The sequence below is a fragment of the Larus michahellis genome, chromosome 2 (assembly GCF_964199755.1).
Source record: "Larus michahellis chromosome 2, bLarMic1.1, whole genome shotgun sequence".
In the NCBI taxonomy this organism is placed as follows: Eukaryota; Metazoa; Chordata; class Aves; order Charadriiformes; family Laridae; genus Larus; species Larus michahellis.
The window spans coordinates 93,314,023-93,337,463 of NC_133897.1; the positions used below are offsets into that span (position 1 = coordinate 93,314,023).

At 36.6% G+C, this 23,441-nt stretch overlaps 1 protein-coding gene across 1 annotated transcript in view; it reads left to right on the forward strand.

Annotated features, from left to right (window-relative positions):
• The window catches only part of ABCA13 (ATP binding cassette subfamily A member 13), a 202,081-nt gene that overhangs the window by 35,927 nt on the left and 142,713 nt on the right, over window positions 1–23,441 (forward strand). The window contains exons 10-14 of the mRNA XM_074576273.1: window positions 406–593; window positions 13,129–17,844; window positions 19,155–19,261; window positions 21,233–21,351; window positions 22,575–22,747. Coding sequence (XP_074432374.1) covers window positions 406–593; window positions 13,129–17,844; window positions 19,155–19,261; window positions 21,233–21,351; window positions 22,575–22,747 — 5,303 coding nt within the window. The remainder of the gene's footprint in view (window positions 1–405; window positions 594–13,128; window positions 17,845–19,154; window positions 19,262–21,232; window positions 21,352–22,574; window positions 22,748–23,441) is intronic.

Genomic DNA, 23,441 nt, shown 5'->3' on the forward strand with positions numbered 1-23,441 from the left:
TCCTCCTCCATCTCTTTTTGTAGTGGAACCCCAAAAATGTTGAGGCTGCTGCCTTCCATCGTGTTGGTAGTGCAAGGGAAAGCAAGCCTGAGTAATTTACAGTGGAGGTCTGGTTTTGGTTGGTTTCAGTCTCAGGCCATCTTTTTACCATTCCTGAGTCTTTGGATGTTAGTTCTCTGTAAGATGTAGCATGTTACATTGCCAACTTACAGGTCAGTACAAGCTGTAGTGAAAATCAGCCTTTGAGGTAATTTCAGAGCCTAGACACGTTGTTAGGGAGAAATTTTACCATCATTGTTAATTGTACTTTTTTTTTTTTAAGACATGCAAATTCTGTGCCTTGTCTAAATAAGAAATCTTTGATTCCCTAACAAGGTGTGTTCTGTTTTTCATTCGATCTGCTAGGTATTTGAGCAATGGTTCAGCAGCAATCTCTCTCAGAAACTCCTTTTGGAACTTGATGATTTTGTGTCTCAGTTTCTAGATGACAGGGAAGCCAGGAAAATTTTTTCAGAGATAAATACCCTGATCCAGCAATGGAACGAGAAATCGGATGCCTACTTTTCAGAAGGATATACTGCATCTCATGATCTGTAAGCTATCTTCCTGCAACTTGTCTTAAGAAGTTTAGATCAACTTGAATATTTATCTTCACATTACATTTAATTGATTTCTGATTTTTGGTTTGTGTTTTTATTTTTTATTCTGTAATTCCAAACCTTATATATAGTCAAATCATTGTGCTGATGCATACGCATTCTGAAAAAGAAATTAAATCTGTAACTCAGAGTATACCTACTTGTAGATTCATCAGAGAACTTGAGTAGATGATCAGGACTTACAGGAATCAGCAGCTGTGTATAATTAAACACTTTGAACTAGGACCTGAATTCTTTATTGTGTTCTGCAAAGTCTAATTCCCACAAATAATTGCTGTGACTCAGTAATGCTTTTCATGGATGTACGCTATAGGATCAATCCACTCATCTACAGCGAGTCCAGTGCAGCTGAATCGTTTTTCTTTTTTGTTGTAGCAGTCATACTCATGTTAGTTTGTGCAGGAGATCTTCGAACAGAAGCTTACTATGGAGAACAGAATGACAATGTAATGCTTGTTCTTACATATATATATATGTATATTTTCCAATCTTACCTAGGCCATTCTGAGGCTAAGATTTCTTTTAATGTTTTTGACCTTTGAAGTTCCCCATTTGGTTTATCACTTAATGCAAATATAAGATATAAGATATGACTATAAGTTCTGTACTTATTCGTTTTGTTGAAGCAGTCCAAACCTTCCTGTACAGCAGAGTTGTCCTTTTAGCAGTTGGTTGCTAATCTAGTAGAAATGTATTTTGTTGCAATTTTGGAACAAGTCCATTTCAGGACAAGTACAACTACAAGCTTCTAAAGATTGACTGTGCTTTAATTTCAGCTATGCTGATTCACAGCACGTGTTTTAAAATAAAATCAAGACAATTGTTCTGGGTGATTTATGCAAAATAAAGTGGTTTAAGAGCTCTGTTGCCTTATCTATTTAAAGGAAAAATAACTTGTTATAAATGATCTGGAAGGTTCTACACAGGACTTAAAAGTTGTGTAGATACAGGGAGTTAATGTTTGTCAGAGTTGGCAGAACCTCATGAAAAATCTGTGGTGCAGAGCACAGGAGCTGATATTTCTCTCTTTCTAACTGCACATTGGATGACTTGTATCACTTCTGGGAGTTATAATGTTAACTATAGTTTGGCATTGCTTGTCATAGCTCTACTTGTTCATATCAAAACCTGTGCTTCATTGGAGGAGGTAAGATCCATGCTATACAAATCAACATCTGAGGATAAATCTGAAAGATACAAAGTGCTCTAATGCAGCACGCCCGTAAGTGGGAAGTGATCAGGCAATGTCTTTTGTTCTGGATTTGTTGCTGTTTTAATTAACTGATAAAATGGACGCAGGCCTCTTTCCATTTCCAAGCAAATCTGTTTGAACAGGGGCACAAAAAAAATGAAAAAAATGTTTCCTAAGTAAATGAACTGATGTGGGATTATGAACAGTTGTGTAACTCCTGTGCGTAACCTAACAGTCACTGATGGAATAGCGGCCACTACCTTCTTTTCCCACCTTTGAGTGTTCAAAAGCATTTTTTTAGTACAGTAAATGGCTTGATAGAAAATGAACTATTTGATGTGAAACTTCTCCATTCTTTTTTTTTTTTTTCTGCAAAGGGGAGGAAAGGAGATGATTTTGTGTGTAAATCTTCCTAACATTAATGATTTTGGCCTTCAGGTAAATTAGTCTGAAAAGAAGTAGACTTATCCATGAAAAAAATTTTTATTTCTCACCTGGGGGATTGATTAGTGCATGCTGAGAGTCACAGGGGTTCTTCTGTTTTGTTTTTACTGTTGTTTCCTTAGTTTGCCAAGTTTTTTGTAAAATCCATTATTTACTGTTAAGAGAGACACTGCAGTCAAATTATTCAATAATTTAGTAGTACATTTTGGTATTCAGTAATTTTTTATTTTTTTAATAAAAAGAAACTTCTGTACTGCTGCTGTTGTAAGAAACTACAAAGTAGATGATTTAGTGACTACACAGCCAAACAAATCCCATAATTTTTCAGCTTTCAACTTTACCTTTTTGTTTATAGCACACAATGTTTCTGTGCTGTACCTCTTGATTGCAGAATCCTGCATCTGGAGAGAATGCAGTCTGTACTTAAGGATGTACCTCAGTGGCCTGTTATGAAGAGATTGCTTCTGGTAGATGGAGCTATAAGGAACGTAATAGCACAGTATTTATACTTCACTGAAGGTAACGCTGCATGGTGGTTACTCATTACTAACACTCAAATGACTTCCACAGAATAACAGGGGAAATGGATGGATTATACCACTAGAAAGGCATTTGGGCTCTGTAATACGTGTCACACTTAGATATTCATAGCAGCTTTTGAATTCCTAAAATTTTGTTTCCCTTAGTGGTGGTAGAAAGCAACATAACACCTCTTTTCTCATATCGGGAGTAAACAGTTTTATTAGGCATTTTATATGATGTTGTATGCTACTGTGGCTGTTGTTTAAAGATCTAACTCAGGAAAAAGAACTCGCTTAATAAAAATTAAAATTTTCAGTGCCTGAGAAGTTTCTGATGCCATCAGTTGTGTGTGTCAACAAGAAGTTTTGGTTTTAAATTTAGATGCGTCTTGACTTTTCTGGATGGTCATTAGAAGTGAAGCAAAACCCTGAGTTATATATATGTATTTTCTGATCCCTTTAAGGAAGGATTTGATTGAGGGCTGTGAAGCACAGAGGCAGGGTACTTCTTTTTCTGGGACAACACTTTTGGACACAAAGCTAGGCTAAAGTTGGTGAACTGGATCTGTTTTCAGCAGTTTGACTAAATAAGAACAACTAGCTCCTCTGAAGTTCTTATAAATAATGTCTGTTCAGCAATTGCCACTTTCAGATTTGGAATATGTCTATAACATTAAATGGTGTGCTAGGACTCAAATTGCATGATGCTCAGCACCATGATACCCAGGAGTTTGTTGGCAATGTAATCATATTATAAGGTCCACACAGATCTGAATTAAAAAAAAAAAGTTTAAAAAAAAAAAAGTTTAAAAAAAAGCCTTTCTGTGAAACCTTTTAGTGAAGACCTGCAATACTAGAATGTGGGTATACATAAGAAGAACGCTTGTATTAGTTGTAATTGAGTATGTGAAAACCACTTTGTTCCTTTTGGGGACATTGGTGGTCTTAAATTACTTGATATTTGCATATGTCTTTACAGTAAAGAATAAAAAGTATATTAAAAGTACAAATTTTGTACAAGATGCCACTGAAATTGTGCAATTTGGTCCTTGATTTCTAGCTCAGTTGTCTGCAGATTACAAATAAAAGCCTCTTGTTTTAAGATCACTGTTGGAAACTAACAGACTGTGACACAAGTTTTGTGTATTTTAGTACTGGGCATCGTTACTAGGAGTAAAGGTTGTGCAGGTTGCATTACAGCACCATTGACAACAGCGAAGCCCATTTTCCTTGGGTTGTGTTATATGACACATGTATGCTTCTTGCCTTCAAGGGCTTTATAGCTGATTACTCTGGGAATTTAGCGAGCAGTTCTCTTGTTGATACACAAAAAAATTTGTATAATCCTACATACCCTTGAGCTGTACCAGCTAACTGAATTAAACTGTAAAATCTGTTTTAGCCTCTAAAAATGAACAAGGACTGAGTGTACAGCAGGGAGCAGATCTGAGGAGAAAAAAAAGTACTCTTTCAACATAATTTTCCAAAGGTGCACTTTCAGGACATTTAATATTAAGTTTGCTGGTAGTTTATCTTCTGGGTTGATAAGGTCATTGGCCCAAAAGGTGTCATTTTTGTCTTGTGGGTTTTGTTTTATATAGCACATGGCTGCATGGAATCAGTACTGCTGGTCGTATTACCTAATCCTGATTTACCTGTGCACTCAAATCTGCAAGATACATCTGAAAGTTCAGGATAGTTTCTGTAGTCTCCTCTTTAGGATGGGTTGATTTGAAGCATGCTGCACAATTTTGCCTGTAGACTGTATCAGCACACCTTCCTTCTTGACAGTGGAGTTATCCTGATTTACTACAGCTTGGCACTTGCCCTGTCAGTTTATGTGGTAAAATGCTCATCTTCATCCACACAAAGGAGTATAGGGGAACAGTGGGAAGTGAGAGAACTCAAATGGTACCCTGTCCTGGATCCTCCAAGGCTCGGTCACCTTGCAAACTGAGGGGATTACTGTCTAGGTATGGGCTCATTATGGGAAGCAGGGAAAGCGCCTTGTGGGATTGCAGAAGACTTAGTATGGGAGGTTTGGAAGAGGAGCCAAAGGTGGGGAGAAGTGACCTAGGTGGTTTGGGGAGGAACAAGTATGGGAAAATAGAAATAAGGTGATGAAAGGGGCTGCTCACATATAAACAGGCTGCTTGGTCAGTATGCTTTCCTGGCCATGCCCTGCAGGGGCAGGCAACCCTGCAGGCTGTCCTGCCTTCTCGCTGAACTCCATTTCTCACTCTTTTCCTGGGTGAGGACTCTCTATTCTGCGTGCAAGTGTGTGTATGGGCAGCAACTCTGTGCAAGTGTGTTGTGTGCAGCAACTGAGGTCAGCCCATGGGACACATACGGGCCCACAGCAACTGGAAGGGCTGGAATGAATGAAATGAAGTGCTAGCAAATGGGGTGGGACCTGTGTGTCCGTGGAGTCAGAAACCAAAGTGAGGGTGGGCATATCAGTGTGTGATCGCTAGTGAATATCAGGCTAGGATAGCTGAAGGGTGAGTGAGGTGGCGTGGGAGCTGGGCAGTTATGCACTTCTCTGAAAGTGAGGAGTCAGCTATTGGAGGAACCAGGAGGTTCAAGCCAATACCAGAGAGTCCATGAGGTCTGGGTTTTGACTGAGAGACCTGTTTGCGTACCTCCTATGTGTGAGGCAGCTGGGGAGAGCTGAGGGACCAGGACCAGATGGACCTGGTCTAAGAGCAGTTATTGCAGGGATCCATTGTGTGTGTGGGCAAGCACATCTGTACCAGAAGCTGGAGCAGGGCTGCAGCCTCGAGGGCTCTTATGTCCAGGTGCCAGCAACTGGGGAGGGACTCCCCAGCTACTAGGGGGGATCCACACTGTGTGTGTGTATATATATATCTATATATCTGTATATATTCCCTCTAACAGACCTCCACCCTGACCAGCCAGGAAGGTGAACAGGATAAGGCTGTTGGTGCTGTTTGTGTGTATGTGAGTGCTGCGTGTGTTGATCTGCGTGGTTGGTCACGTGCATTTGCTGTATACATGTTGTCTTGTGTGCCTACTTGTTCAGCCTTGCTGCTGGTTGGGTCTGGGAGCATGGAGCCACAGCAGCATCACCTCTGTAGGGCTACTGAATTTGGCAGGTCCCTAACGTGACCTGGCAACATTTCTGTGGTAGTCTTTTATTTGAGAATGGCAAGATTAGTTTTGCTTGGGAGCTTAAGGAATTTGGCTACCTTTCCATATTTCAGAAGAATTTGCTAGAAGGCCACACAGGACTTCATTTTCCTTTCCTCAAAATCATGAAAGCTCACCGAAGTCCTTGGAGCTACTCTGATATAACCATGAAAGGGGATAGAGTCATACTTTTGCTGGTGTAAGAAGGCTGGTCTTCTTTCTGCCTTGCTTTGATGAGCCTTCTTCGGTGGCGGTGCAGGAGGGGAGCAGTCTTTGCTCCTCAGAAGTGCAGAGTGCAGCTATGTACATAGTTTGTGCAAAATGATGGAATACTTTGGGCAGGGATGTTATCTAAACCAAAGTGGAACCTTTATGCCTCTGTAACTGCTGTATTTTTAAACCATGTCATGCATGGTTTTCTTTCTCAGAAGAATGCCCCCTGCTATACTGTCCCTGAATTACTCTGTAGGTTAAATATTTTCTTCACGGGGTGTGGGGGGGAAATGTCTTACAGAAGCTTTACGTATCCTGGAAAAACAGATTCCCTTTGCCCAAAGAGATGGATTCATTCATCTAGACGTTAGAGGGCTCTTTGTGGAGCTAAAACAGGTATGTTGTTATTTAATGTTTGTATATTAATTTGCATAAAGCTGCAGAGGCTTATTTCAGGGGATAAAAAATACTTGCTAAGTAGACTATTTCATTTATTATTCAGTAGCATTTTGGTCCAACTTTACTTTGTACTTTTTTCTCTTTTGACATTTAATTGTGAGAATTAATACGGAGTGTGAATTAAATCTGTTCCTTCACCCTGAGTTCATTCTTAAAGTGACAGTATATCCATTAAATTTTAGATGTTGATGAGCAATGCTTCCTACATATGCGGTGACGTGCTTACAATGTTTGAGAAGACCCTGAGACTTCCACAGGGCTCAGATGACATTGACATTTTAGCAATATACGTGTGCCCTGGTAATGGCTCAGAGGTGACCTTCAAGCTAAGTAACCAGTTCCAGTCTCTAAGGGAATCTGTAAGTATTTCTGAATTCTTCTCAGGTTTAAAGCTTGCAGTGCCTTACTTCTATTACTATTATAAAATAAAATAAATTAGCAGGGGTTGTAGCTTACTACTTAGCGTTTGCTATTAATAAGCAAATGGATAACTGGTTATTTAAACTGATTAAAATGTTTTTGGGGGCAGGGCACAAGTGGTCCTGCTGGCTCTCTTGGTGTGGGTGTGACATTTAGACACGCTAAGTAGTTGTGGCTTCCAGAAAAAAATAAGAACGTTTGAAAGGCAGTTTATTTAATCTGCTTCATGTTGGATTTTAATGTCATGATTATTACAAATCTAAGGAGCAGGACCAAAGTCTCGGGTGAGTTTCCCTTTTACTGGTTTCAAATATTGCTTTCTTTACTGTGAAAGGTCCTGCTTCTGCAGAAAGTAACTCAGGGACAACAGAGCCTGCCAGATTCAATAATGGATGGTTATTTGGGATGGCAAGAAATAGAAGAGCAGCTAACCAAAAATTATGCTTATTACTGTGAAATTAATCAATCGCTGAGCACAGAGGCACCATCTGAGGAGGATGTCCATTTCAGCTCTTGTCAAGAACAGCTGCTCTTCTCACTGTATGTATCTTATATACCTTTTAATACATAACAATCCTGAGTGGCACCAGCCTGAAGTAAGGTATTATAACCAGTAACTGAATAGATAAAAAGGTTAAAACCCTGCTTTCTTCTTTTGATTACCACCTACTGTTAACAATTTTCTATAATCACAAACAGGAAGGTAGAGGATGATTTTTATTTTTTTTTTAATTGTTAGTAGTATTTGAGGGGGTAGGGATGGAAATAGTCCGAGGATATGCAGGTATCTATGATTCTAAAAGCTATTCTCCCTTTTTTTTGTCTTCTCACATCCAAACATTTTCTGCTACTTCTCAGCCTGCTTTCTGGTACATACCTCGCTGGTACTGTGCTGCACAGGATGCTTGGAAACTTGGATATACAGGACTCTTGGGAGATCCAGGAAAACATTGAAGAGGGTAGTTAGAAAGGCACTAGGAGGGGTATTGCAGCCTCAAGTTGCTTTCTGAACGCATCAAGTGGACACTGTTCTTCTATTTTGGCAGCAAATCTATTCATGTTTTTATTAATTCGATTGTAATTTGCAATGACTCAGTAATTCTACTGGTTTTAAGCTTTAATGGAGTTAAATCAGAGTATATTAGAGACAAATCCCTATATTAATAAAGTGTTTTAAAATGGGATGGGAATTTATTATTCTTGATTGGCAATGTAAAGCACGAACATAATGTGTTTAATGTGAAGTTGCAGTTAAACTGTATCAGATGTCCTAGGTCACACGCTTAAACATGTGTAGAAGACAACTATCAACATTACTGATATGTATAAGAAAATTGACAGAAGAGTTTGCTATTAAAGCAATAAGACTATTAGCTCTAAGCATTAAAGAATCTGTCAGAAATTCCAAAAGCTGCATTGGCAGCAGGAATTAAATCCACGGTTATTAATAACATCTTAGACATCAGAAAAACTACGTCATTTTTCCTGTCCCTTTTGCCGTTGGTCAATGGTTGATTACCTTCCCTCCCTCTCTGTTTCTAAATGACTATGAAATCGCCAGGAGGACTAGCTTTACCTTTCCTTTTTTGCGCATCAAGAAAACTGATAGAGTTAAAAGGCCCCTAGGAATAGAGGCCTGTGTTTAAGTAACATTGAAGAGCAAGAAAAGCTCAGCACTATTTTTATGCGATGTGTTTTGTCGTTTTGTTTGATTGTTTGGGTTTTTTTCATGGACAAAGCAATGATTTTTTTTTTTTTAATGCAAAGGTGTATTTCAGGACAAGAAGAAGCATTTCTAGATAATTGTTTTCAATTTCAGAATGCTGCTTTTTGAACTAGAGTATTTTGTTGGGAGTTTCTTAAAAGGTTTTTTAGATTTAGTTTTTTTTCTGCTCACAAACCTGTGTAGTAAAGTCTAGTTGTGCTTAGAGTGGTGTAATAACTAAGGTGCTGATTTCTTTAGCAAAGGACTCTGCTATTACCCTGCCTGCCTCAGTTTTTCCCTAAGTCAATAGGATTCTCTGTATGCATAAATTAGCAATAGAATTTAAATAGAGATTTACTGAGAAACAGCAGGTGTTCACAAGGTAATTGACTTTGAAAGAAATCACTGGTTTAACCATGGTAGCCTTGTTTATTGTGTCATTTCAGAATTAATAATACACTTGAAGATATTTTGTTTGCTTTTGAGGGAAACCCATACTGGAAGGATTTAACAACTTTTGTCAGTTGGACATGCAAGGTAGCTCAATCCATGAATGAGGAAGCAGGCTCCACGGGAGATCAGTCAGGTGAGGAAACAACTACTGCACAGCACAGGCTTTATTCTGATGGTTCCCTGTCTGTTTTAGAGTATGGTATTCCTTAGAAAGGGAAAAGGTGATGATTTTTACATTTGTGAGTCTGTTTCTGTTTGTGTTTCCATCAACCTCGGGATTCACCAGCTGGTGAATCATTAGCAAGAAAAACTTAAAATATACAGAGCCTGACTCTGCTAAGTAGCTGTGATTTTAGTGCCAGCTGGAAAATTTTTGTATTGTCCATTTCTATTGGGAAAATTCCAACTGGTCGAACCTGGTTGGAGTCTCTACTTTTCCTGACAGAATACTGTTGCAAGGCTTCTTAAATCCAGGATATAAATGGGAGACCAAACTAGCTGGTCACCCAGTAGAGGTATTTCTAGGCTTGTTTCATGTTAGGCAAGGACTTGATGTTTGATTTCTTTCATCCCAGTTGTCCTGTGATATTACAGATGTCCTGACCCATCTGCTGTTAACTTTCTTCGAATACACTAGTTTTTCATTATTTGGGGAAAACTTTGAAATGTCTGAGACTTATGCTGAGGAATAGGAGATCTTCCATTTCATAATTCTTTCTCATTAAACACTTGTGTCACTCAAGGTTTTAGTGGAGCTATGAAGCAGGGCATAATGTGGCTAATCAAAACAGCTCTAAAAAATGACCTTGGCCAATATCACCAGCTCATTTCCTTTAAGTGTTCTCACAATGCTCTGAATTCTTCTGTGTTTTGACCACTTATAATTCCAGCTTCTGAAACATTTAGGTTACTGGTAGATTTCTTTTAAGCTAGTTCTTGGGATTTGCAGAAGATTTTGTTCCTGCTAAAGATCTCCTTTTCTGAACACACTTGTTTTTTTTTTCCTCTGCTCTTTTTCTCAGTAGAGCTAATCAGAAATGTGCTGAATATCTCATCAGTAAGTGGGCAGCTATGGAATATATGCAAAAATAAGCAGGACTTCTTTAATGAAAGAACTGTGTTAGTGAAATGAACTGTTCAAATCTGAATGGATTGTATAGGTTTTGTAATCTATTACAGTCCCAGATATTTCAGTTATCTGAGCACTAATAGTGAATTTCACAGACCTGCTTTCTCTTTACTGAAATTCCAAGTAAAACTAAATATTAGTGTTCGTTTCAGTGCTGAATACACACTAAGTGTGTTCTGGTATAATAAAACTAATCTTATTTGAACTAGTTCTGCAGCTCATGTATAATTCAAAAGATATCTTATATTTTTCCTTTTTTTTTTTTTGGTAAGGAATTATATTTTAATTTTTCTGTAAGGAATTCTGTAAGGAAAATACAGGTGTGCCTTATGTAGAGCTGATATTTATTGATTCAGCATTTCATTCCTTTCAATCATTCAGTAGAACTAACATCAAACACTTGAATAAAAATTACGTATTTGCTACTTTTAAAAATTACGTAATGTATTTCTCTTTCTGCACACATTCATGTCCTGCTAAATTTGGTAGGACTTATTCTGGTTGTTTCAGTGGGAGTCAATCGAGTTGTTCATATGAGTTCATAAAACGTTTTTTTGATCTGTCTCTTGATGTTGAAATATTGATTTTCTCTGCAGATAGACTAGAAGCATCTCTGTGTTCTAGACAAAAGCTCAGTTTGGAGACCATCCTAGGTCATTATTTAGCATTTCTGCAAGACTTGCCAGATTATTCCTTGTTTATTTCCTGGGCACGGTAAGGTTGAACTAGTCAATGTATTTTCTTTGTTTAACCATTTTCCAGAAATCCTTTACCCCACCTCCACTTTGGACTTTTGTAATTCCTGAACATAATTACCCTGCCTCTTTTCACCAAATGACTAGTGTTTTTCAGTATTACTGGTAAGAAATAGAATCCTGCAAAGAAAGTTATGTCTCTGTGGCTGTCATTCAAAAGCATTAAAAAAAAGATATCTCTATCTCTGATGTGTTATCAGTAATAACCAAAGTGGTGGATTCCTGACACTTCCAATGTACAGTTACAAGGGATTCTTGTCACTACACTTGCATTATAGCTCTGCTAATGTCTAGATGAACAGTGAAACAGAAGCCATTTAATCATCACTCTGTTTTTAAAAAAAAAAAAAGTAAAAAAGTATCCCTCATGGAACAATTGCAGACTAATTGTTGAGTTTTGCCTCTGCTATTAAGTGCTGTGAACCATTTACCCTGCTATGCTGATGATCACAGCTGTTAATAGATAAGAATACTTTCTAAATTACATTTCTGGACTTTGAGCTTTATTTTTCATTATGCTGCTTTTTAGGTCCTTGCTAAATCAATCCCTTGTTTAACCTATCAAATGGAAATAACCACTATCAATGCAATGAAAGATGAAGAATCAAACATTTATAGATGGTGCAATTTGAATATTTCCTGGCGCATTTTGAATATTTCCTCCACTGTTAGGCAGGTCATGACAAGCTTTTCATTCAAGCAAAGCTTGACAGGGACTTTAGCAGCTTGATTAAAATGGTCTCTAGAAGCAAAGAACTCCTGGTTTGGGTTTTCAAAAGATAAGATATTCTTAATATCTACAGTAAAAATAAAATGGAAGTTAAGTAGAATGCAAATTGAAATCTTGAATGTTCAATCATTTTTCTTTTGTCCTCTTTCCCAACTTTGTTATAAAGACACATTTTCTAGGGCAAGGATTTGGATTTGGTCTCAAATACTGTTTCTAGAATATACACTATTTTCTTTACACAGTAGCACTAACAAAATCACTTGACTTGTTTGGGTTTTCCTTGCTATACATGCAGAGGTATTTCTTTAACTTGAATAGGTCTAAGAAAGAAATTCTACATGGGGAATGCTTTTTTTTTTTCTTTCCCAATGTTTGACATCTTGGTTTCTCTTCTGTAGAAGCCATTCCCAAAATTGACACAGAAATTCCCTCAAAAAGCTTTTTAATGGTGTGCGTTGTTCTGCATTTTAACTATTAAAAGAAAATGTATTTAAGAAAAAAGTATTTACAACTTGAGATCTTTGCATTGGAATGCTCCTTTTTCAATGCATCTCAATCTCAACCAGTCTTACAGAGTTAGTAAACACTTTTTCTTTTGATAAATAGTATTGACATAATGGAAACATCAGTTGGAGCATTCCAATTTTCACTGTGATTTCAGATTTGGGGTTTTTTTTCTAGATATTAGAGTAACAGTGTTCAGCTATCAGCTGGTCAACTGGAATGTTTTAGCTTTCAATAATTATTAAAAAAAATCTTCACAATTCACAGAAAATTAGAGGATTTGATCCATTTTATTGATAAGTTTCTTTCTATAAAAGAATTAGTTGTGGAGCATAAAAGCTTTGCTCTTTTTGGCATCTGAAAATGTGACGTACTTAAATTAAAGGTGTTTGACTCCTTGTGGCATACAAGCTTGATTATAATTACTGATAAATGCACGCTTCTTTAACTTAACTACCTACATTTGGGTTTTGATTTGAATGTGGCTGTGGCTTTTCAGTGAGTTTTGTCACGTTTTTGAAAACAAAAGTGATTGTCATTTGTGCTGTTTCAGGTTTTGTGGTGATATGATATTTGAACTTTCTTTGAGTTAAGCGAATAAAAATAAATACAATAAATATATACTTATATGCTTATATAATTAATATTTACATATTTATAATTAATATATATAATATATATAATAAAATAAAAATAAAAAAACCTATATTCTAAAATTATACAATATATATTTTACCAATTCTTGTCTGCGTGCTAGGCAACTAACAAGAAAAAACTTGTACTTAATTTTTCAGGATTTTGACAGCTTTCAAAGAGTTTTTGAATAGACAAGAAAATTTACGGATTTCTGGTGAAAAGGAAGTGGATCATCTTTTTCATCTTGTAGAAGTCATAGAAGAAATTATAATGCTTGATTTCTCAACTTCTTCAAACCAGTCTCTAATTGAAAATGTCTTGAATAATACAATTACATGGATGAAAAATTTTGCTGAGGGAAAGGAATCCGCCACTAATTTCTCACTTGCAGTTTCTGAACTCCATAATGAGCTACGAAAAAATTTCAAGCCTCTTCAGAGATTCTGGACAAAAGAGAATACAGAAATTTTCTGGCACATAGTGAGAATTGTATTCTATGAACTTGATTCTAGGCTTTCTCATTTGAGTCAAGTGGAAGAGGAGGAAGTATTGGAGACCTTATCTAGAATTATATTTTCCATTAGACAAAATAAAATCCATAATAGAAGTGTGCTATTGCTCCAAAATATCCTGACTGATTGGCCAGAGTTAAATGTTCCTGCTTTGAACCATCTGAAACACTTAAGTGCAAACTTCCTGAGGACTCTCTATGAGGTCAGATCACTGACTGATGATCATGTCAATGTGTCTTTCAGCACAATTCATGGCGTGAGTAATACCTCCTTTTTATTACTCTCAAATGCAACTTTTATATATAAAGTGCAAGAATTAGAAGAAATTGTGCACAATTTCTTTAAAACCACACAAAAATTAAACAGTTCTAGTGTGGCCTTATTATTTCCTATACTTTTCTCTCTGCATCAGAATGATGATCTGGTCTTAAATTTTGAGAGCAATAGCACTCTGTTAAAATTTCTTTATGAGACTTCAAAAGATATTTCATCTTTTCAAGTATGGCATGATTTACAAGATAGGGATCGAGTTTTTGATTTTCTGTCTGAAACTTTTGATCTCCTCTGGAACCTTACCAGTGAGTCTCTCTGTGAAAAATTGCTAATCATTTACAACTACACAGAGTTTCAGGCCCAGTCTCTTGCACAGAAAGGAAAAAAAGAGATGCAAGTTGTCTATAGCACTCTGAGCAGCCTTAAAACTTTGTTTATGGATAAAGAGCTCCAGACAGCTGCTTTTTGTTATTTGGAACAGTTTCTTGATATCTCCCCAGGATGCCTGGTAAATAATACGTGCATTGATTTTTATCTATCAAATATTACTTCTGTAGATCAATCAGAAGAGGTTTACAGCTTACTCTTGCTTCCACTGGACAATGTTCTGTCTAATATAACAAACTTGGGAGATAAGGTAAGTGTGCCTTCTGCTTTGGACTGCACTTTTACATGGCTTCAAAGCTGGACAGAGATTTTTGAAGAAGCATCCAAAATCTTAAATTTGAATTCAACCTTTTTTGTCCATCTAAGAAATGATTTGGCAAATCTTTCTGTAAGTCTTTTAAATGCAACTCATGACAAACTGTGCAATAATACAGCTATGGTTATTGTTGAAGATGCAACAGCAGCAATGAATCTATTAAAAATCATGTTTGAAGGAGGTGGTGATTTAAACGACTGGAAAGATTTTGAAGCTTTGCTTGCTAATCTTCAAAGTGTATTTATCAATGCAATTGGTGTCACAAACTCACTTAAAGGTAACAGTTTAGAAAGTGTTTTAGACATGATGGGAGTCATGATAACTGAATTGCAGAAATCTATACTGAAGGTTGCTAATGGAGAGTTTTTGAATTCTTGGCTTGATACTTTCATCTCAGGAGGACCCAAGGGAGAAGATAGGGGTGCTGGTGTATTTTCCATTGGAAATTCCCTTTCTACTATTCTCAAGCTCTCCCAAAAGGAACTTGGAATTATTCTCACTGAGATAAAAGACACAGCTGCTTTCTTCAAAAGTGTACCTCAAGGCAAATATATGGTTTGTATCAGCGTTCTCCAGAATATTACCAAACTAATTTTGGACAGTACTCTGAAAGACATAAGCCATTTGCAAACAAATTTTTCATCTCATCTTAATTCCCTTCTGAATTTTTATAGTACAGTGGATGAAGCAGAGGATTGCAACAGATGGATGCGTGGATTAAGTAATCTCAGTGAAAAATACAAGTCATCTTCACATCTTGAAAGTGCAAAACATATTTTATTTCTACTGAAATCTCTGGGAAACATTGAGACAGATGCTAAGCTAATGAATGTGATGGACTTTGTTAATTTGATTTTTAGTTTGATACTCCCTGAATGTTCCCTAACTGGTTCTGATGTGATTTGTGCAAATGTTTATTTCAATATCATAGCAAAAACTTTAAAATTCATTCTCCCTGAATTTTATGTGAAAGATGACATTGGTGTGCTTGAATTTATTTTTACACTTTTAAATAACTCTGGAGGGCAAATACAAATGGTTGTTAATGATTTAGTGGGGCACTCACAGTATACATCAAATAAGACACATTTTAGTCATTCGATCCATGAATTTAACAGGACTTCAAGGATGTTCCTTAATTCTTTTCACCATGTTCATCTTTCATCAGTAGAACATTTGGCAGAAATTCAAACTTTTCTGCAAAATACAAATTTTGAAATCCAAGAAAACAGCTCCTCTCATTTGGATATTGGGATTGAACCTTTCTTGCATGAGAAAAATACCAGTTTGTTGATGGAGTTCATTCAATATGTGATTAGTAAACTTGACTCAGAATTGCAGGGTGAACAAAAAATGTTTGTCCAGAAACTGATAGAAACAGCAGCTCTGAATATTGAACTGGTAAGGAAGGCACTTAAAATTTTCGAGTCTTCTAGCTTTACTGGCTTTCTATTAAGAGATGATAAAGAGTTTCTAAAACATATTGTAGCCCTGGTGCAAAATATGAGGAACATGGATGTTGAGTTCTTGATAAGTCAATTGAAACAAGTCCAGGGGAGCCTAGATAATTTCTTTAAAAGTATCAAACCTTTGTATATTGAGATCTCTGAGTTAGGAATGTTAACAGACTGGTGGGATGCATTTGAGAACAATTCCTGTAATTGGAACCTGACTGGCTTATGGCAAATAACACGAGTCTTTAAACAAGATGAGCTCTATGATGTAGAAGAGATGTTCCATCTCCTCCTTGATGTCATCGGCCTTACAGAAAGATTAGCTCATGGAAACATAACAGAAGCACTCACAGAAGTATATGATTTCATACTGACTCAGGAAGCAAAAATGCCAATGTTTACTGAAGAGGAGTTCTCTAATCAAGTAGAAAGTCTTCTAATGTTACTGGACACACTGACAGATATGTCTGATGAACCTGCAGAGTTCTCAGTTTGTTTTTCTGTGTCATTCTGCTGGACTCTCACAACAGCAACACCTCAGAGTGATCCCCCTTTTAAACCTTGTGACTTTATGCATAGCAATTCTACTCTTAGTTACAATGCAGTCATTGAAGTAATTAGGGAGCTGAAACTTGTCACTCTGGATGACAGTTCCTCATGCGCTATGGAAGACTTTCAGACAGATATCGCTCGCAATCTGACTTGCTTTTTTCTTCAAATCAAAGAATGGAACTCTATTCTTTTGAAGTTTTCTGAGCTCCATCATATGAATAGCTCAGTTCTCAGAAAGCTGCTAGATTTTTGGAATGAGCTGTCTGTCCACACTGTGCCACTGCAGGTGAATAATACATCCTCAATCAATTGTTCCTCCACATTTAAGAGACAGGTGGCTTTACAAATTGTAGAAACTCTCGCCAGTATGTCAGTGGCAGAAATGGAGATGGCCAAAGGTGTTCTTGAACATCTGCATGATCTTTATGATGGTCTAAGTTGGAACAGACATTCAAGAACATCACTTATAAAGACTGTTCTTACAAATGTTAAGAATATGACCAGTGAAGTTTCTGGACTTCTAGATACAGAAGCTGTCCTTTCTTTTATTTCTGTAATTCAGCCTTTAATGACGCTCTCTTCTCTTGGAAACCAGACATACTCAATGCTTATGATATTATCAGCTTTAAATGGAAACAATAATATGTCTGATGCCTTTGAGAACTTCTGGTTTCCTATAGTTACAAGCATAGAAGATTTATTGGTGAATTTTAATGTTAGACACTTACTTGCAGTCATAGACCAAGAGTTTCAATTACTAAGGGTAGCCACCGGACAGTCCTCTTCAATGGCTCTTCCTGATTTAATACAGCAGTTTAATACATCATCTGTAGATGCTATGTTAAGAAATTTTGAAGACATACAAGAGATTTTGAACAGCTTTCTATGTGAGTGTAACAATAAAAATTATTCTAAAATAATGCATACTCTAATTCTCCTTATGGCTAATGAAAATTCATCAAATGACCTACTGCTGTTTGTCAAAGATGTTATTGACTTTTTGGAACTATTCCAAAATAAGTCTAAGGAAGATTACACTGGTATGTTGTTTGTTGATGATCATCTTCGTGGAGAAAAATTGAATAATTCTCACACTGCTAATTCAGTTTTGCTAAACACTCTCCTTCATATAATTGCTGATCTTTCTGTTATAGAGGAATTTCTGCATATAAACAATACTGAACTTCAGATAGTTGACTTCATTGATTCATTTTTTGATAATGCACAATATAGAGAAGTTTCTACTCAGTCCCAAAACAGAGCTCTGGAGATTGTGCAAGAGATCTTGCAAATGATATTTCAGTCTACCATAGAACATGACAGGAACAAAATAACCTTCTTACTAAAGGATTTGCATGAGGATATAATGGCAGAAATAAGGTGAGAATTTTCTATGTACTCATTTTGATAATGTGCTGATGATGACAGAAGGGCTCTTTTTAAACAGCTCAATCAAAACTTTTATTAACTTAATTACTGTTTCATTTGTGCCTTTGAGTAAAACAATATTTTTTAGCGACTTACAGTGTTCAGATCAGACATAGTTGGTATCACACTGTATTGTGTGGACGAGTTTGTGTTTAGTCATCTGCATTGATACTCGAGCTGGTTTTTATTGTAGAACCAAATATTTGAAGATACTAGTGTGTTAAAATCCTTGCATGTCTGAAGACTGAACCCACAGTTACTGGTGGACAACAGTCATTTTGGCTGTGGAGCTAAGTATTAAGGAATGTTTGGGACTAATGATTTGTGGTTTGTTTTGTTGTGTTTTTTTTTTTTTCTTTCTATATTCAAATGTAGATATACTGTGTTTGAAATGTCTTCAACTTAAATTTGATGATGACTTATGCAAACAAGATGACACTTTTTGGGGCTATGGTTGTAGTGTTAAATTGTTCAGTTTAACAAATGCAGTTTCTGAAGGAATCTTGAGCCCAAGATAATTTTTGCCAGATTACTCAAATCAAATGTAATTCAGCAGCAGAGGAAACTCTGCTTTGGGAGAATGTTTACTGACAAATTATTTATAGTAAAGTGCTGCTGGACTGGAATTACTGCATTTAAGTAATAATGAATGAAAGTTGGTTGCTCCAAACAGCTCTAGGGTGTTTTGCTGGTGAAGTTACTGATCCTACTGATGTAGGCCAGCTGAGAAACAGCGTACTGAAGTTGATGCATGGCTCTATGTTATTCAGACCTTTATGATTAATTTTATCCAACTATCTCAAATCAGTGGTCATCAGGGCTAGGTGTTAGCCAAATCTGTTGAAATATTAAAAGCAAATACTAGAAAAGTGCTTTATTTTCCCCAAATGATGATTATCAGAGATTTTGAGTGATCTTCTCTTTGTCCTAAAGTCAATATATGCTGTGAGTTCTCAATATTTCTGAAGCCGTTATGATTTTGCTTCTTTTGATAAGGTAGTTTCTAGCACTCCTAAAGTCTGATGACTTGGTGTCTTGATGAAAACCTTTTTTTTTGCATGTGTGTGTGTATGTGTGTGTGCTTTTTTTTTTAACATGGAAATATTATGTTCTGATTTTGAAATAGTACACGCAAACGTAATAACTGTTAATATTGAAATCCTTATATGATCCGTTGAAGATTGCAACTGTACATAGTCACTTAAAATTTTCTGTGGTACCCTTGTTAAGAAAATAATACTTTATTATTAATCTTTCTACAGAGCATCTAAAATCTGCAGGATTCTTCAGAAACATTTATATCCTACTAGCTTCCTACTGTTGCAGAAGTTGCAGTTTACCATTTTGAATGTTCTTAAAATCTTTTCAGGTTGGTTACCACAGTAGTGACTGTATGGGTCACCATATGTCATAGTACATAACATTAAGGCTTTACTTTGAGCAAACTTTTATAAAAATAAGTTAATTTGGGTGATGCCAAGCAATGCAAACATACTGATGCCTGGAAATTAAACCAACAGAGACACGGGAAAAATTTTGATGCAGATGGCATAAAGGGATGCCTTCTTTCTGGAGTGGTCATGTTAATTCAAAATCTCAGTGGAAGTAAGAGGTCTTGCAGCTCCTCTTCCATCATTTTTAGCCATGTGCTCTTTCCCTTCCTCCTTGACTTACTCAGACACAGCAGGACCTCTTCCTTTTTTTTGTTTGACTCACAAACCCAGCAGAAGACTGTACACACATTGGGGTTTTGTCTTACCTTTTTTTACTGGACATTTTTCTGCTAGGATAGGGAACTGAGTCAAGTCACAGGGTTGGTTTTTTTTAATAAACCAAAGTTGCCACAAGGTAGTATGTAGCTGACAGAAAGGAAAAATGGGGCAAGTATATAAAGGAAGAGGTATTTCCCAATTCTGGCTGTGTTGAGCCAGTGGATTGGCAAACTGTAGCTGAATAACCTTCAACAAATTGTTCAAATTTTAATATGTTAGGATTGTTTTATTCCTTGCATATAGGCCCCCAAGACGAGCACCTTAAGAAAGGCTCTGTATTGACCTAAGGGTGTGATTTCACATTATATTTTCTTTGGGGAAACAAAAGCCTTTGCTTTTCAAACTTCATATTTTAAACCAACTATGCCCAGAATTGTTTGCAAAGAGCAATCAGGAGGCATTAACCTGTTGTTCTAGTGCAAGGGATGAGATCGGTAATATCTTAGGCCAACTTAATTTCCAAAGAAAACATAAGATATGATTACAACCCAGTCCTGACTATCTTCTCCACTCTCCTGTGACTGATGAAGTTCTCAAAGAGTAAAACAGTAGCAATGTTGAGCTCAGAATAAGTAGCACTGAAAATGTGTGCCAGGTACATGGGATCTGTCTTTGACCTCTAAAGAACAGTCTATTTATTGAGAGAACTGAGATTAAGAAACTGTCATTTCAATACTCTTCATAGGGATGTTTCATTTGATACAGAAAACATTACGAAACCTAATGACAAAAGATGAAAGCTGCTTGACTTGGTTTGCATTACTGAGTGTCATTGTATTACTTCTGTGAGCAAGATCAAGGTTTCCTTGTTTTAAAAGCAGCGGTGAATGTTTATTATTCTTCCTTGTTGACTTATGAACCAAACATAAGAAAAAAATCTTGGGGGACAAAACCGAACTTGATCCTTCCATGAACCAGAATTCAACTGTCAAGGCAAACTCCTTCCCTGCCAACCTATGTACAAACCCACTACAGACAGGGGAATGGAGCATTTTTCCAGGGAGGTGGGTGCTGCAATCTTGGGTAGAAGCTTCCGCCATGGATGATCAGGTGATAAATATCCTCTATATGGATTCTTTATTCCTAGATATGCAAAATGTGTATGTAATGCTGTTTTCCTCCCCTTGCAGCTAGGGTTTGAAAGTTACTGCTCATTGGAGGGTTAGTAACATCCTGATGTCTCCACAGGGAAATAGGATCAGGGGAGCCTGCCCAAGGAGGAGGTAGACGTGGTTAATATACACAGTTTCTCAGAGTTGTGCTTCTTGCTCACAAAGAGCAAAAATGAAGTTTCCTTCTCTGGTTCTGTAGCAGATATTGCTGTTCTTATTATTGATCAGGAAAGCGTAATGGAGAAAAGGAAGGGAAATTGAATCAAACTAGCCCTTCTTACCCTCTGCAGTGATAAATAAATTTAGCCAGAAATATTTCTCAGTGCCTTAACACATCAGACTTTCTTTGCTCTTAAAAACTTTACTATCCCTTATTATTTTGTTAGCTTTTCATCTGATTACAGTAATTTTATTTTTTTTTTACAACTGATTAAGCCTGGATGTTTTCTCTTACAGAAGAACCGGTTGTCACTGGCAACCTTTTCTGTGTTGTTACAAAGTGTAAAGGTGGATTCACGAGTCACTTACTTCTCTCTGTCATTGAAGGAATCACTCTGGTTCAAGATCGTTATCAGGTTTGAGTGGTTTCCACACCTACAAGTGTTCTTTACAACGTGCATTAAACTTTCGAAACTAGTGGAAATGTCTTTTTTTCCTGCTGTCTGAATGATGAGCCCCCACAGTGGCTATACAAAGCTGAGGTTTGTACAGGTATATCTCTGATGCTTTCGATAGTGATGCCCAGAAAGAATTCCTTAGGTAAACATTGGTGAGCTTTGAAAGCTGTAAATGTAATTAGAATTACTAGAATTCCTATAACTAGAATAACTAGATTGCCACTCAATAACAAAGAGCAGCCTATTTTTAATTCCTTTAAATTTTGTGATAATGCTAATTTCATGATTCAGAGTACATTTATACTTTTAAATCTTCACAGGAGCAGTTGTGAAATCAAGCTAGATAGATACAAATAAAACTCTTGGCCAGAGTCATTCAGGCTAAAATAGCAATTGTGGTTACCAGTTGGGGTCAGTCTGTTTTTCTTTAACAGTGCATGAAATTACCAGCAGGAGAGAGTAACATTTGGCATTTAGAGACTCATCCAGAGCTGGAAGCAGGCATTTGGAGAGCACAAACACACGTGCACACACAGATGAAATACTAAAGTAATTCTTTTGGTATAGAATTTGCCAAGTCAGAAGCATCACTCTTATCTTAAAGTAAATTTTTGCGGAACAAATGCATTTCTGTAGCCACCACCATTCAATGACCTACTTCTGCAAATATTAAAAAAAACCAACCAAACTTGCAAAATCAGAAATGTGAATATTCAGGAGAAAAGATAAAAGTGAATACTACATAAAGCATAATGCAAGAAAAACTTTGTATATTGATATCCAGATTTTTCAATTTGCTGAATGGAAACTGGTGTTGTTTAGAACAATTTTTTAGGAAAAAGATAAAAGTGGTCAGCCTAAAATAAAAAAATTAAAGCTCATTTCATTTTGAAATTGAATTTCAAATGAAATTGTTGGCATTTCTTTTAATGGATGAGTCTCCTTGATAGGCTAGGTGAAATTCACAGCATTTTTGATTGTTTCCAAAACTCAGGTCTGAAGATTCCTTGGTTCTTGAAAACGCTCACCTAGTTTCAATTACAAATACAATGAGTAAAAGAGTATTACCTTACCCATATTCTCATTTGAAAATATGCATCATCTAGTTGCCAAGACCTGCTACTTCAAGCAATAACATAATCTCATGAATTTGCTAACCATGTGATCACTGTGTTTTGCAGGATATTGAAAGAATGTGGCCTTCTTTTGACAAAGGGGATTGTGAGAGTATGGCATATGTAAACCAAAAACTTTCCAACACTTTGGAGAGCTTCCTGAAAACCGTACAGAACACCAGCAATGGCAGCTGTGAATGTCAGCTAATGTTTGTAAACACACAGAGACGACTGCAAATGTAAAGCCCAAATGGTTCTTGTTAGAGACATTATTTTGTGCATATGTCTGTTTTCTAAATTATGTAATTCCAGGAGAAACACTATTTATCAAAGCATCTTTAAGCTTTGTTCATTAAACTGAAAATTGAGTGCACATAATGTACAAATTGCTTAAGTAAATTAGCAAAATTCTGGATATTTCTAAAAGCCCTTACACTTTTGCTGAGCGCTTGCAGCAGATCTTGCTGTTCCACAAAGAGAATGCTTTGAATTACAACTAAGAAAATTTTCAATTTTCCATGACCTCAGTTAGGTAAAAATTTTGATATCTTAATTTTTTATTTAAAGCTGTTTTGCCATGGCCTTGTCCTCTCAGCAGCTGGATATCTTTTGCAAAATGTTAAACAGTTGGATCAGTTCAGCAGTTCAAACAGTCAGAAACACGGGATGGTGCTTGAAAACTCACAGGCTTGAACTCTAAATAATTTGAGATATTTGTTATTCCCTTGAGGAAAAATAATAAATTTTAAGTAAATGAATAAAATTGCTACTACAGAGAATTTCGAACTTGCTGTCAGTTAGAAGTGGTTCTTGTTATAATTGTTGCTGTGCTGGTTTGACTGTTGGATTGGTTTCATAATGGGCTTGAATGGTCTATGTGAATTATTGAAATAATACTGAAGAATTTGAGCTTAGGTGCTGCTCTGATGGATC